The sequence below is a fragment of the Lygodium microphyllum genome, chromosome 30, assembly GCF_053477565.2.
Source record: "Lygodium microphyllum isolate KBCC chromosome 30, Lygodium_microphyllum_v1.1.10, whole genome shotgun sequence".
Lineage (NCBI taxonomy): Eukaryota > Viridiplantae > Streptophyta > Polypodiopsida > Schizaeales > Lygodiaceae > Lygodium > Lygodium microphyllum.
In genome coordinates, this window is record NC_141164.1 from 92,582,311 (window position 1) to 92,599,309 (window position 16,999).

General features: G+C 42.8%; 1 protein-coding gene across 11 annotated transcripts in view; it reads right to left on the reverse strand.

Moving 5' to 3' along the window:
* Positions 1 to 1,174: 1,174 nt before the first annotated feature.
* The window catches only part of LOC148010129 (uncharacterized), a 96,390-nt gene continuing 80,565 nt past the window's right edge, over positions 1,175 to 16,999 (reverse strand). For 9 of the 11 annotated variants that reach the window (XM_087672486.1, XM_087672487.1, XM_087672483.1 and 6 more), the window contains 2 exons: positions 1,924 to 2,057; positions 1,175 to 1,598 (listed from right to left, as the gene is read on the reverse strand). In XM_087672486.1, coding sequence (XP_087528612.1) covers positions 1,486 to 1,598; positions 1,924 to 2,057 — 247 coding nt within the window. In that variant the 3' untranslated portion in view covers positions 1,175 to 1,485. Of the gene's footprint in view, positions 2,058 to 16,999 lie in introns of all 11 variants that reach the window. The other 2 variants (XR_015689662.1, XM_087672482.1) reach the window with 2 other exon arrangements.

The window sequence follows — 16,999 nt, forward strand, 5'->3', positions numbered from 1 at the left end:
CTCTCGAATCTTTACTCCTCTTAATCAAATACCTATTATTGGATGATCTAAAGACTAGTGGCATTTATTTCTATGAATCATAACCTATTATATCTAACTTCATATGTAGTATCTCCTCTTCACCAAAGGACCTATTATTGGATTATCTAAAGACTAGTGGCACTTATATGTATACATCATAACCTATTATATCTAACTTCATATAAGGTATTACTTTAACCGAAGACCTATTATTGGATGATCTAGAGACTAGTGGCATTTATATGTATACATCATAACCTATTATATCTAACTTCATATATAGTACTACTTAAAAAATCGACATTCTAGCATCTGATATTTTTGAAACACAATTATCATGATAGATGTGATGTATTGAAGAATTTTCCTAGACCTGTGAGAGTATGTTGAGATTTAGGTAACATAGGAGGATTATAGACCCAAACACCCAAGAGCCACACTGGCTTTTTTCTAAATGTGCACATAGATGGTAGCTCGCAAACCAAATGATCAACAGAGCTTGACCAGATTAGGACCCTCCTCAGTGACTTACCTAGCGGGACCAACCAGTATTCAAGTGGGCAAGAGCCCAGCCTTACATGAACAAACCGTGTGAAGATAGTTGTAATGCCACCCACAGCACACAGTCTCACAATTATGATGCCAAGTATGGTACCATGCAGCTCTCCATAAGGTTATTGGCCAGCCTTGAGCTGTCCCCGGTCCTCGAACCCAAACACACTCCCTTCTTACCAGTCGGTCTACACGCTGCTGGTGCGTTGCCTTTGACGGAACAAATGTACCTGTTTTGCAATTAAAGAGACTCGCCTCCATTGGCCTTAATGACTTCGGCTAGTGAGCATTGAGGGGCATAAATTGCCCATGTCCTATCAATCAAAAACGTAATTATGTTGGAAGAAAGGTAGATTGTGACGTTCATAACCACAAGCTACCGCAATCTGTTAAGCTGCTCATCTAGTAGCATGTGCCCCATTATTACACATATCATTGATCCCTCGCTTAGGTCAGTGGCAGAAATTAGCATTAGGTAATGGATGCAAGGAGGAGATGATGACAATGACAGAAATCACTCAAAGTTAGTACACGTGAATTTTGTCTTGCTTCTAGAAATTTAGCTCACTTAATGTAACTTTGAAATGAATCTTTAGCTGTTTGTCACCATTACAAAAGCATGTCTCTGCAGGACTATAGTAATGAAAATGCCAACTTATCAGAAAGAGTGCTTAGTTTACAATTATTTTTAAGTTAATGTAATGAATGACCTGCTGCAAAGAGTGATGTGGATAAATTAACATACAAAACTGAATTCTCTTGGTACACCGCTGGCATAGGCTGTTTCAAGATTGCAGATCTCAAGTACATATTTCACACAATCCACACTCATTTCAGCTCATACTACACACCTTCTAGCATAGGCTGTTTCAAAATTTCAGATCTCAAGTACATGTTTTAAAGAATCCGCACTTATTTCAGCTCATAGTACCGATTGGTTTTGGGATCATAGTAGCAGTCCAGTATAGGATCATACAGCAACTCAAGTTCCTTATCAGCAGTTGCCGAACTGCTGGCTGGGCATTCTAAGAACACATTGCAGGAAAATTTCAATAGAACTCACTCTCAAGTAAAGTCTAAACAACTAACATATCAAGCAGTGGAATGCAGAATTTAGGGGATTACTCTAACAGGGCAAGGGTGCTCATGCCCCCATGCACACGCAATCATTACAAATACATGAAATGTGTATGCCACACACGCATATACGTGCATGTGTACACATGCGTGCATGTATATGCAATTAGTGTATATGCATGTGTGCTTCCATACTCTGCTAGACTCCCCTGCCCCTTCCATGATGAACCATCTGTTGCAATCAGGCCTTAACTTATTGAATTGTGCTCACACCTTTCAAGTTTGATATCTGGCTCTTAGAAGGTAGTAACGAGCATTGCAGATTAGAAAGGACTGGCCTCATCTGCTCTCTTGAGGCAGCATAGTTAGTTTCCTGTGTTGACAAGCCAAGTTTTGGAACAGAAGAGCTGCAAACAAGGAAAAAACAACTATCACACCTCTCTCTCTCTCTCTCTCTCTCTCATAGTGGATGAATTTAAAGGGTTCAGGTCTCTACCTTATCCATAGGATGAATTTGAGCATGCAATTGCCAAAGAATTTTCTCCCATCAATGCCCAAGAGAGAGCTTGGGAGCTTGGGCTGGCTGGGATCGATGCAAGATGGCTAAACTTACCCTTGCATGGATGCAAGATACAAGTTTCGCCACATAAAGAAAAATTGTCTCAAGGCTTGAAAATACTGGCAACTTCTAAAAGGTGAGAGGTTTTGTGCAAGGACTAATTGATAAATATCAATTTGAAGTTCAGAGCAATACCCCTACAACCTTAGAGGAAGCAACCTACTATACCTTCAGTCATGATGATATAATTCATAAGATTAGCTCTTGTACTGATGATGCCACTGCTAAGACCAGCTTTATTAATCTTTAGATGAGAATCACTTTCAAGAGCTCGGTAGACTGTGCTGCTTGGTTCATGGGGTCCCTGGAAGAGATTTCAGTCTAGAAGTCTAAGTTGGCCAATTGATAATGCATACATTTTTTTCTCTATTTCATTCAATTTTTATATCCCAATTGTTATTCCATTGTAGTTCCTTACTATTATTTTTGTGTATTCTTAATGGTGCCTTGATTAAAATATCCTTTATGTCTGGTGCAATCAATCCTATAATCACAGGCTATAACTTAGGGATGTGGTGTTTCCTAGTTGCATGCATAAGGGAAGAGAAAAGATAGAAGCCAACCACTCATGGGAGATCAGCTTAGGCTTTTTGAATACTTGAAGTGCCACATATGTTAGATCCCATGAAATAGGATAGGGAAAAGGCTCTTGCGTTATTTTGATTTCCTCGTGCATCACTTCTTTTAGTCGCACTCTAAGAAAGTTTTTTTTTCCCCTTTTATTTTTTAATTCATTGGGTCAAGCTTTCGAAGGATGTGCAGATCCAGTAGCATATCATGGATTTGATGAGGGACATAAAGAAATGGGCTACACTATCTAGACCTAATGTAGCAACCAATTATTAGTAGCTTTGGTGCCACCTTAATCGCATGAATCAAAGAAGGATTGAGATTGGGATATGCTGTAAAGATATTCTCTTTTCAACATTGATTATTGGTTTGGAATAAAGGGTACCCCCACTAATTCCATTTATTGTTTGAGACATACTTCCAGCAGAATAAAACAATAAAACTAGAAAATGTGATCATGAGTCTGAACAGTAGTTGAATGGAATGGGACACTTAACTACAGCACATTACATGCATGATCAAGTTTCTTTAGTGTCTTGATGGTGCATCAAGTTGTAGAGCTTGATGGGTGCTATGAAAGATCAGCATATTTTCGATCACTTGAGGTGTGATAAGCCTACTTGAAACTATCTCATTCTCACTATGTTCAAGGATAAATTTCTTTAAGAGAGAAGTTGCATGTGTAGTATAATGCACACGAGTGATAAATGATTGACATGTGGATGTTTTGGAGTGTACTTCTGAAACAGAAAGGGGGATAATGAGGATGTAATGATATTGTGCTAGCCATAGAAATGTTGGAAAGGACAGGTTTTATGCCTTACAGAGGATCCAGCAAGAGGTTACAAGCTAGGACTTTGTGTTTTCAGTAGGGTAGTATTCCATGGTTTCATCTCATGTTAGGGTTTTACCTTGAGCCACAGGTATATGTAAGTAATCTAGGGTTTTTTTGTTGGTTCAAAGGCAATGGTTGACATGGAGATCCAACTCTCACATAGATTCAGTTAAGGATGTGTCAAAGCTCTTTGAACACAAAAGCATAGATGTGGGTACAATGATGATCTACTATGTTCTAGTGGCTTGATTTTAGAGTAAATCACGGCAAGTGTCACAAGGATGTGAAATCTTGACGTACACATGTGAGATTAAGTTGAATGTGTGTCACAATTACAAATAATCCTAGATTGGGCAATGGGGAACATCGGCAAAACTTGTTGTGGACAAGTGCCAATGGGGTATTTAGGACAAATCTTGGTCAAGGACATTGAATTTTCCCTTGAAAACGACTTTTGGTGTCATGGGGGTTAAGAGATACAAATAATTTAATGCCCTATACTAAGGTTTGTGGAAAGTTTTAAGACTTTCAAGTTCAAAGAGGTTAGGAATTTAAAATAGAGGATGGGCAACTTTTAAACTTATTGTAATAATGGCAAAGCCAAAAGTGCTCAGGTCAAATTTGCATATGGAGGTCCCAGTGAAAATGGAAATTTGCCAAACCCCAAGTTTGGGTCAATTTTGGGCTATATGCAAGCGTATCTTCCATGTTGGGCTCTTTTCCCCATTCTGAGCTGTTTTGGGCAGATTAGAGGATAGAGAATTGAATGGTGGGTTAAGAGAGAGCAGCTGAGCCATCAAGGACAACAATGAGACTTGATCCACAACAATTTTTGGAACTGGAATAGCACAGCAACTATTGTGCAAGCATTTCTCTCACAGGAAAGTCAGAGAATTTTCTCACATTTCCTGATCATCTCTTCTCCCAAGCAGATCTGAATTTTCTCAGCCCTGATCTACTGCAGATCTAAAATTCTGTTGAATATAGGGTTTCTCAACTGTCTCAAATCTCAGCCATACAACAAGGGATTTGCTGAAAGTCTAAGCAATTACAACAGATCTGATACGAATTGCTCATCTACAGCCAAGGTGACTTGTATACAAGTGTAAAAGGCCCAATTTGTGCCCATATGTGCTTCAAATAGAGGGGAAATTTTGGGAATTTTGATGCTGGTCATTGTTTCTCTCTCATCTAGACTTGATGCATGTGTAATTTGGTGAAGGAAATTGGAGATTTGAGTCTCAGATGTGAACGTAATTGTGCTGTGGTTGCTGATTTGCTAATCTCTGTATGTAACCAGTAAGGATTAGGGTTTGCACAGTAGCATTGGAATGCATGCATGTGTGCCTCTATGATTTAAAAGAGTTGCTAATGTAAATTCAGCTAGTCGACAAACATAATAGATAAGATTCTAGATCTATAGATGGGTTGATTTGAATGCAGCAACAAAAGGGGCAATTTGGGGCTTGATGTGGTTGATCATTTGGGACTTACATACAAGTGTTCAAGACTCAATTCGTGCCCACATGTGCTTTTAATCAAGGGGAAATTTGGGGCTTGATATGGCTGGTCATTGGAGACCCGAATGCAAGTGTTGTTGAGGCAATTTGGCCTAATTGTGCATCCGATCAAGGGGCAAATTGAACTTGATGGTTTCTGGTTACAAAGAACGACTTAACTTCAAATGTTGTTGGAAATTTGGTTTAAGCAATTTCATGTTGTACAACAAGTGTTTTGGAATTAATGTGAAAAGAAATACTTCAAGGGGTGCCAACATTTTGGGGCCAATCGGGTGTCAGCTCATCTCCATTTGTTGTAGGTAATCTAGCCTAAAGTAATTAGTGTTGAATAAAAAGGAAGGTTGGTGCAACTAACAAGCCCTCCTCTTCTACCACTACCTATCTATGAGGCAAAGGAGAAAACCTACTGCCCTTGTCCTGTTGCCTACTATTCCCTCTTCTTGATGGCCGAGAAGCTCTTTTAGCAGCAATTGCCTAGTTGGAATGGCCTCTCTCCAAGCCTCAACCAAGCCCAATCAGCTCTCCACTAGCTTGCATGGCAAGTTCTCTCTCCTCTTGCCAAGTGGCACACATTCCAATGCGAACTCGGCCACTAGACTTTAAATTCCAGAGATTAATAATTGTTCAAATTAAAAATCCTCTTGTCCTTGCCCATGAACTAGCCACTGCCCATAAATGTAATTTGCTAAGCCCTTTGTACTTGAAAGTCATTCTAACTTTCACTAACCTTAGTCTAGGCATTAAAGGTTAAATTTTTCCTAGCCCAAATGACACCACAAGTCATTTCTGAGGGCCCATTCAATGTCTTGTTACCAAGCACCCACTAGTACATGTCCAACATAACTTGTAACAATTTTTGCCCATGTCCCTCCACTGCCCAACTTGGGCTTTGGACTACCACCATCCCCAAATTAACTTACACTTCACATGTGCACAATTTAATTATGCCAAAGCAAAGCTATAAAAATACACATCCCCATGACAAACATCCCCCTTAAATCCATGCAATCATCCCTAATTGCATTGCAATGTGAGAAAGCAAAAGTACTCCACCAACAAAGCATAAGGCATCATAGTGAAACAACATCAGCCACTATTGCTTAACCATGCCCCTACCAAATACATATGCTGAAAATTTCCAGCTAGAAACTGTTGCCAGAACCACATGGGATGCATAAATACTATTGTGATCATCGAGATGTAGTAAAGCATGAACCATGCGTGTATGTTCAGTGGTATAGTAAAGCATAAATCGAGCATAAACACATGCTTATATATTCAATGGCATCACATGACATTCATGTGCAACATACATCAGTTGAAAACCACTGATAACCAATGCAAATGTATAGCCATTGGAACCATCCTTCCTTCTCGGATAGGGTGGTTTAACCTAATTAAGCACTTAATTACAGCAATTAGCAAATGAACATAAACTGAAATGCTCACTTACCTTCGTAAACTTGGACGGTGGACACCCTGCTGACCCCAAAACTGGCACCCCTTTTGGTATTTCTTTAATTTCAATTGCTGATGGATAAATTACAAGCCGAGATTTCACGATCTCCTTGGCTGATTCAAAAGCCCCTTCCTATTCCAATAATCAGCAAAGCATTCGGGCAAATTGCCCCTTGATTTTCACCTAGGACTTGCTCTAATGGAACCCGGATTGGTCAAATGCTGCCCCAAATTCACAATAGATGGGCTGGCATCTGAAATCCTCACAATTCCACGAATTTCCAGTGCTGATTTCTGTGTACAATGCCTTTGACTGATGGCATGGGTCCCAAGGTGACTGCTAAACCCTAATTACTGCTGTGATTTAGGGTTTACAGCAGTAAACTCTCTGTTGTCCACCAAATTTGGTTATACTCTACTACCAATGGCTGAGAATTACTTAGAATGCTTGAGCATAGACTGGAGGAGATGAGGGAATGTTGTAGAGAGAGAAAATCAGCTGAAATGTATATTTTGATTCGTAGCTCTGATGACAAATCTGATGGCACCAACAGCTTCAAAAGGGGGGTAAAAACACCAGCTCAGCTCAGCTGGCGAGCCCTCCTCTTCTGCCGCCACCTCTCTTGAGGCGGAAGAGAAATCCTGCTGCCCCCCGTCCTGTCGCGCGCGTGATTAGTCGTCGTCGCCTCTCAAAGTCCAATCTGATCACCTCCTCTTCTCTCTACCAAGCTCCGAAACGGCTGCAATTTCACTTCCACCACCCTCCAACAGCCTTTCCCTAGTTGCATGGGAAAGTTTTGCCAAGTAGCAGCCTTCCTAATGCATTTTCAGTCATTAAATTAATTTTGCATAATTAATTAATTCTGAAAATTAATTTCAGCCCTTTTGACCCTGCCCAAAATTAAGCATGCCCATCTGTAATGAAATTGGCTAGACCATTTGCAACTTGGAGTGGTTCCCAACCTCTATTGACCCTTAGACTAGCATTAATTAATTAATTAATGCTAGTCCCTAGTGTCACCACTAACACTTAATGGCCAAACAATTGTCCTAGGGTCCAACCTTGCACCAAATGACCACTAAAACCTAGTTGGCATAACTTAACACAACTTTTGCCTTTAACACCCACTGCATCCTCGGGGTCCTTGGCCTATTCCCATGAAATAACTGCCATGTGCATCACATGTACTAAACAACCTTGCACATTTGATTAATAACTTAATCAAATGTTACTAGCAAGATTAAAGCATCTCAAAATTTCACGTCCCCGTAACAGACCTCCCCCTTGAAAACCTTGCAATCATCCTCGATTGCACTGCATTGGGCCAAAGGAAAAGTATATTGCACTAGAATTTCAATTTGGTATGACAGTCATCACAACATTGGCCATTGTTGTCGAACCGTTGCATATGCGCAAAACTTACTAAAAATTTCCAGCCAGTAAAACATAATAGAAAACTGAAAAACAGTCCAAAACTGTTGCTAGAAACCATTGGATGCATCCGTAACTCATGTTTCTCAATTGTTCTAACTTCAAAACCACAGTAAAGCATATTCTCAGCATAAACCATGGCTGAAACTGTCAATGACATTCGTTTACATGCGGCTGTCCATGGAATCAGCTGTAAACCATTAAAAACTGAGCATGACCTGATCATAAACTGATCATGGACTGATATGAGAACTGATCACAAATGGCTGCAAATGTGACTCGAAACTGATCACAAGCTGATGGTAAAAAAAACTGATCAGAAACTGATGCAAAAATTGATGCAAAACTGATCTCAAAGTGATCATAAACGGTTCTCAAACTTATCAAAAGCTAAGTGAAACTAATCAGAAATTGATCTCAAAATTGAGGCAAAAACTCATGCCAAACTCGTCCAAAAACTCATGCATAAGTATAGTCTCAGAGCCGCAGTGACAACCATACTCATATACATGTATCTCACAGTGACTAGTGCACCGAGTAGTGACCTCATAGCAGACATACTGTCAGCACAGTACCTTGGATGCATGCTGAATACATCCGAGATCCACTACATACGAGAGCTGTCCAAAACCGGTGGAGTGGAAGTGCTACCTCCCCCTTGAGCATCAGGCAATGCTCCAGACCCCCGCTCTGCTGAACCTGAGTAAGCCCAATCCAAAGTCGGCTCTAACTGAAAGGCATCGAGATAAAGTTGCAACAACTGAGGATGGTCTACCAAGTCATCCTCTTCCATCCATTTTGCATCCATTGGTGAATAGTTTTGAAACTTTACCAAATATCTTTTGGAAACTTTACCTTTGACCTTCCTTTCCTTATGTGCCAAAATCCGCTCGGATACCAAGATCTCATCTAGTTCATCAACCTCGGGCTGAATTTCAACAGATACATCTTCTGGCACATCACCACGAAAAGGTCTCAACAAACTGACATGAAAGGCATTGTGTATCCGCCAATATGGAGGTAATTTCAGCCGATATACAACATCGCTGATCTTTTCCAACACTTGAAAGGACCCATAGTATCTCATGCTTAACTTCGGATACAACCTCTCTCTTTCCTTCATCTTTTTCAGCCTTGCCTTTTCAAAACGCAGCAATACATAATCGCCCTCTGCAAACTGCAAAGCACGTCTATGGCGATCAGTTGTCCGCTTTTGCTTGTCCTGTGATCTTTAAAGTGCATACTTTATCTTTGCATAGGCTACATCCAAGCTTTCCACAAAGCGATCAACCTCAAAGATCTTATCCTTAGTGTGCAAAATAGATGGAATCTTCTTGCCATCCTCAACCACCTCAAATGGAGCCTTGCCAGTGGAGCTATGCACCGTATTATTGTATGCAAACTCAACCAATGGCAAATACTGCTCCCACTATGTCTTGTGGTCTGAAACATAGCACCTCAAAAGATCCAACACTGTGGAATTTGCTTCCTCAGACTGACCATCTGTTTGCAGATGGAAGGATGATGAGAATTTCAGCGTGGTATCCATATTCTCAAACAACCCCTTCCAGAATGGACTGGTCATCCGAGGGTCTCGATCACTGATGATTGACTCAGGCATACCATGATACTTGAAAATGTGTTGCATAAATAATCGTGCCATATGATCAGCCTTTATCTTCTTCCTCACCGGAATGAAATGGGCTTGTTTGCTAAACCTGCAAATAATAGTCCATATCCCATCATTCCCTATAAGTATCCTAGGAAGCTCAAAGATAAAGTCCATAGCAATGCTCTGCCAAGGCCTATCTGGAATAGGCAAGGGTTGCAACAAGCCCGGCATCTTTTGCCTATCATGCTTTACCTTCTGACATATGATGCATGCCCTAACATACTGCTCTACATCATGCCTCAAAGCTGGCCAATAAAAGAAATGCTCCACTGCCTTGACTGTGGCATCAATACCTCAGTGTCCTGCATACGGAGGAGTATGACTTCCAATGATCACTCTTGGCCTCAACTGCTTTGTGACACACAGTCGTCCATGCATCAACAAAAATCTATCTCTTAGCATAAAATGCTCATGCCTTTGGCCGTTGCAAAGCTGATCATAAACATTAGCAAAGTCCGAATCAGCAGCATATTTCTCTTTCATGGCAGCCAACTCAGTGTGATAAACCATAGTGACGGCTGAAATTTGTGGCTTACGTGACAGTGCATCAACCAGAACATTCTTTTTACCATCAATGTGTACAATTTGAAAATGAAACATAGAGAGAAAATTTGCCCATCTCATATGCTTCTCTGACAACTTTGTTTGCGTCAAAAAGTATCTCAAAGTCTAATGGTCTGTCTGCACTGTAAAATCAGCCCCCAACAAATAATGTTTCCACGTAGACAGTGCATGAATTACAGCCAAGAGCTCTTTCTCATAAACCTGTAAATTCATCTCTGCATTGTGGAGAATTCGGCTCTCATAAGCCACAACTCGGCCATCTTGCATAAGGACAGTCCCAATGCTATTGTCAGATGGGAGAGGATCGAGGTGCAGCTGAAGTGCAGTAGACAGTGTGAGAGTGAGAGACAGAGTTGAGCACGACACCCAATGCAATAGTACTGAATAGAGTGTGAGCTGAAAGTACAAATGATAACCCTTATACCTTAGGGTTATAAGGGGCTGTTCACACCCGAACACAGTAAGTGCCCGTAAGTGTGCACCACAAGCACATACAAAATAGTACACATAATCTGGGGAAAAAAACCTCTCCTACCGAGAGTAAAAAGTGCCCCAGTGTCCTAGTGATCACCCGCACACTCCCATATGAGCGTAGGCGTAAGTAAGGCGTGTGAGATACCCAACAAACCCCCCTGGAGTGAAGAGTGATCAAGTGTACAAGGATCATCCGCCACCAAAGGGCGTCAAATTCAAAGCATCGCGAAATGCTTCAAATTTGTCTCGTGGAAGAGCTTTGGTGAAGATGTCTGCCACATTGCTGGTGGTAGGACATTAGACAAGGCTGATATCACCTGCATGTAGCCTCTCTCTGACAAAGTGGTAGTGAATCTCTATGTGTTTCGTGCGAGCATGAAACACAGGGTTCCGTGCCACTGCAATGGCACTCTGACTGTCAGTATATAAAGGAGTAGGCTCCGTAACAGATACATCCAAATCAGCAAGTAAGCGTCTAAGCCATACGCACTCAACTGCAGTAGTGAAGGCTGCCTTGTACTCAGCTTCACATGACGACGTGGCAACAGTGGATTGTTTCTTGCTAAGCCAAGAAATGCATGACGAGCCAAGAAAGAAACAATTGCCACTAGTGGAGTGACGAGTATCAAAATCACCAGCCCAATCAGAGTCACTGTAAGCATGTAACTGCAGTGGTTTCCCCTTGGCATAAAGCAATCCAAGAGCTCTAGTACCCTGCAAGTAACGAAACACACGCTTCACAGCTTGCCAATGCGACATACGAGGCTGATGCATGTACCTGCTCAAAACTGAAACGGCAAACTGTATGTCTGGCCGAGTGTGGCATAGATAGATGAGACATCCCACTGCTGGAGCATAAGTATGGATATCAAACAAATCACTGTCATCATGTAATGACAGTTTGAGCCCAGGTTCCATGGGTGTACAAACTGGCTTGCAATCCTGTAAGCCAAACTTCTCAAGAAGTTGCCCAATGTACCTTGATTGACATAATCCAATGCCTCTAGCATCATGTACAAACTGGATGCCCAAGTAATAATGCAAAATACCCAAGTCAGACATGTCAAAAGTTTGCTGTAAATTATTTTTGAATGCTGAAATCTGATCAGCATGTGTTCCAGTGAGCAAAAGGTCATCTACATATAGACACAAAATCAGCATGGATCCCCCTTCTTTATGTACATAAAGGGTAGACTCAGATGGGCTGTTTACAAACCCCTGACTAAGCAAGAAAGCATCTATCTTTGCGTACCAAGCTCGTGGAGCTTGTTTCAAACCATATAGAGCTTTTTTCAGCTTGCATACTAAATTTTCTGAGCCTTCAACTGCAAAACCAATGGGCTGCTGTACATACACTTCTTCCTGAAGTTCCCCATGTAAGAATGCAGTCTTTATATCCAGCTGATGCACTTTCCAACCAAAATGTGCAGCCAAGGCAATCATAGACCGAATGGTCGTCATACGGGAGGTAGGAGCAAAGGTCTCCTCATAGTCAATGCCCTTTTTCTGTGCGTAGCCTTTAGCTACCAGCCGTGCCTTGTACTTATCTATGGATCCATTTGCATTCCTTTTCAATTTGTAGACCCATTTCGTACCAATGGCACGCTTGCCAACTGGCAAAGACACCAAATCCCAAGTATGATTCTTATGAATAGAATCCAATTCAGCTTGCATGGCTGCCATCCAATGCACACTATGTCGTGCATCCTCAAAGCATTCAGACTCCTCATTATCATGAGTACATGCTGCCATAACAAACTCCATGGAATGTGCTGAATCATGCAGTCGAGTTTGCCTTCGAGTACGACCAGCCAAGGGTGTTTCCAAATGACTATCTCTCATAGTCTGCGTGTACCATCTAGGCACCTGTCTTGCTTCCTGACTGTGTACAAGTTCCTGCTGAATTTCAGTTTCAGCAATGTGCTGATTTACTGCATGTTCCATAGGAGCAGCTGGCTGAACATTAGGTTCATTTGCTGAAGTACCAGCTGAATCACCAAATGTGATGGGCAGCAGCCCTTCAAAGACATCACGGGCAGCCTGATATGTATCAAAACCAGCCAAGGATAATTCTGATTTTTCATCAAATACAACATCCCTGCTGACAAAAACCTTCTTGGTCACGGGATCATAGAGTCTGTAGCCTTTGCTTTCGCTGCTATATCCCATAAAGATGCATTTTACAGCCTTGTTGTCCAACTTCTTTCGAAGTACCTGTGGAATATGGGCATATGCAAGACACCCAAAAGTACGGAAGTGGCCAACAGAAGGTTTGCGGCTGTGCCAAGCCTCAAAAGGTGTGACGGTTTTCAAGGCCTTGGTAGGGCATCTGTTCAAAATGTGGCAAGCGCACATGACGGCTTCCATCCAAAAACTATGAGGCAAACTCTTTGCCTTCAGCATACATCTGGCCATCTCCATGAGTGACCGATTTTTCCTCTCTGCTACCCCATTCTGCTGTGGAGTATATGCAGTAGTGTACTGATGGATAATGCCCTTCTGCTGCAAATAAGAATTCAGCATAGAGGACATGTATTCCCCCCCTCGGTCCGAACGGAGAGTCTTAATCTTGCAACCAGACTGAGTTTCCACAAGTGCACTGAAAGCCAAAAATGCATCATACACTTCTGACTTCTTTTTCAAGCAGTAGACCCAGCACAAACGTGTAAAGTCATCAATAAATGTTACAAAATAGTAACAACCACCCAATGACTGTGTCTGCATGGGCCCACAAACATCCGAATGCACAAGCTGCAATCTGGCTGTTGCTCTAAAAGCAACATCACGGGGAAAAGAGAAACGATGCATTTTCCCCAAAATGCAACCCTCGCATAAATGCTCAGGAGGTCTCTCCAAGAGAGGTAATCCATCCAACATCTGAGTACGCTGTAATAGCATCAAGCTGCCATAGTTTACATGCCCCAAACGAGCATGCCATAACTCTGCCTCTAACATAGCAGGAGTAAGAGTGGATGTCAAATATGCAGACTGATCTACCGAAAGAGCATCCAACTCATATAACCCATGACACAGAGAACCTGTCAAGACCAATGTCATGTGTTCCTTGTCACGGACCATGCAACGGTCATCATCAAAGGTGACCTGCAAACCACAACGTGCCATAGAAGAAATGGAAAGCAGATTCTTCTTAATGCCAGGCACATACAAAGCATCCTGTAGGCGGAGAATAGAGCCATCAATGGCTGTAAGCTGAATCTCCCCAATACCACGAACAGGGTATGATGCATTATTAGCACACTGAACAGACTTCCCAACGGGAGGTGCACCAAGAGAAGCAAACAAATCTCTACGAGATGTGATATGCCGTGAAGCACCACTGTCAAAGAACCAAGTGTCAGCATCTTCTGTAGAGCTAAATGCTCTATCAGCCCAAGAGACATCATAACTACAAGTGTAAAAACAATAGTCCCTGTCTGCAACAAAGGACGCGGACTCACTAGCAGTGGAAGGAGCTGCAGAAACAGACATCCCTGACTCCTTCTTCTTCTCTTTGGCGATGCGCTTCCTGCACTCAGTGATGTAGTGGCCAGGCTTCTTGCAGTAATGGCATTTTCCTTTCTTGGCTTGCGTGCCCCCCTGTTTCTGACTTGTCTGTGAAGTGTTACTACTACCAGAACTCTGCGAAGCATTTTTCCCTTGGCTGTTTTTACCCTTCTGCCTTGACATAAAAGCCTGCTCAGAGGCTATACCATCCACACCACTGTTCCGTCTAGTTTGTTCCTCCTCTAGAAGCAAACTGACAAGCTGAATGAAAGTGATGGGCTCTTTCGAAATCCTCATAGTGAGGTTCAAGGCAGTATGAAAAGCCAAGTAAGAGGGAGGCAGTGAATTCAATGTTGTAGAAATCAGCTGCGCATCTGAGTAGTACTCATCCACATTCATGAGTTGCTCCCGCAAGTCCTGAATTTTGTTGAGATGATCCTGCATAGAATCACCCTCATTCATCTTTAGAGTCTCTAGCTCTTTCTTCAAGAAAGAGATGCGAGTCTCATTCTTTCCTGCAAACATCTGCTCCAATATCAACCAAGCTTCTTGTGAAGAAGCTGCTGAACGAATATGAGGAATGATAGAACGCTGAACTGCCAATGCAATCAGCGACATAGCCTGTGCATCCCGTGTATCCCAAGTTTTCTGAGCTGCAGTTCTTGGGGGAAGTGGCTGAGCGGGGTGAGGTGGAGGGGGCTGAGGTTGCCCTCTTGCACGTCCTCCTGGAGGAGGAGTAGCGGGAGCCACAACTCCCGGTCGTGCTTCCTCTCCACTGACATAATCCCACAAATTTTTGGCCACTAATACATTCTTCATCATGAAAGACCAAAGGGAATAATTGTTCCCATCCAATCGGTCTTCCTTGGACACATAGGTGAATACATCTCCTCCCTGATTTGCCATTATTTCCCAAAAGGTAATAGAGCAATGTCAATGCAGTACGGGCTGGAAATCTGCAAATTTCCAGAAATTGCAGCAAACACAAGTCTGCAATTAATGTGCAAAGGGTACTCTGTCAAAAAAAACTGTCACTGATGCACGCTTCCCAAGGTGCAATTAGTGCTCAGCAGCACTAAAACATCAAAAGCCCCAAAATTTTCTGCCCAAAATTTCTGTCACAAATGTCTGTTACAAAAGCCCCAAAATGTGCATTCAATGTGTCACAGACAGACACAGCACGTTTCCCAATGCTGAAAACTGAACCTGCTGTTCAGCACGTTTCCCAATGCTGAACCTGAACCTGTTGCACGAACTCCTATGTAAAAGAAAAGTGCAGAATGTTACCTCTGCGTGTTGACGACGGGCACGATTCCCGAGGTAATGACTGCTGGGTACAGTCGGACTGACGCACAGGTACAGGCGTGCAGGTCCAGTGACACGCGCAGGCAGGACTGGGCGCGCGCTGGGCAGAGGAGGCGGCACCCAGGACTGGCTGGTGGAGACAGGTGGCGCGCTGGCAGCTGGAGCTGACGGCACAGGCTAGCTCAGCGCAGGGAGGCTGCGCAGGCAGACTGACAGGTGAAGGGGCACTCTGGGCAGACACAGGGCAGAGGACTCGCTGGGCAGAGGTGGCAGCACGCAGGTACAGGTGGCGCGCTGGGCAGAGGTGGCAGCACGCAGGTACAGGTGGCGCGCTGATTGTTGGAGCTGCACGCTGGGCAGAGGAGTCGTCTGGTGCTGCGCGCTGACGGACTGACAGGCGCAGGCAGGACTGGGCAGGAACAGGCGGCTGGGGCAGAACTGGCGGGGGCTGCAGACTGCAGACTGAAGACTGCTCTGAGCTGAGCTCTGATACCAAATGTCAGATGGGAGAGGATCGAGGTGCAGCTGAAGTGCAGTAGACAGTGTGAGAGTGAGAGACAGAGTTGAGCACGACACCCAATGCAATAGTACTGAATAGAGTGTGAGCTGAAAGTACAAATGATAACCCTTATACCTTAGGGTTATAAGGGGCTGTTCACACCCGAACACAGTAAGTGCCCGTAAGTGTGCACCACAAGCACATACAAAATAGTACACATAATCTGGGGGAAAAAACCTCTCCTACCGAGAGTAAAAAGTGCCCCAGTGTCCTAGTGATCACCCGCACACTCCCATATGAGCGTAGGCGTAAGTAAGGCGTGTGAGATACCCAACAGCTATTACCACATGCATCACACTGAACCACAAATGACTTCCTTAGATCAGACAACACAAGCACAGGATCTGAAGTCATCTTTTCCTTCAACTTTTCAAATGCTGAAATTTTTGCTGCTGTCCATCTAAATGGCACATCTTTCTTTTGCAAAGCATGCAATGGAGATGCAATTTCAGCAAACCCGTGTACATACTTCCTATAGTAAGAACATAAACCCAAGAAGCTATGGATCTCATGAACATTCTTCAAAGCTGGCCATGAACGTATTGCTTCAACCTTAGCAAGGTCCATATAAATACCATCAGCTGATACAATATGTCCCAAGAAGTGGATTTCATGCAAAAAGATTTCACTCTTCTTGTCATTGATAACCAGCCTATACTTACGTAGCTCCTTGAAAACAATGTCCAAGTGCTTTCTATGCTCCGTCTCATTCTTTGAATAGACAATCATGTCATCAAAGAAAGTATCCACAAATGCTCTATGTGGCCAAAAGATGCAATCCATCATCCGATAAAAAGTGACAGGAGCATTCGTAAGTCCAAACAGCATGACAAGAAA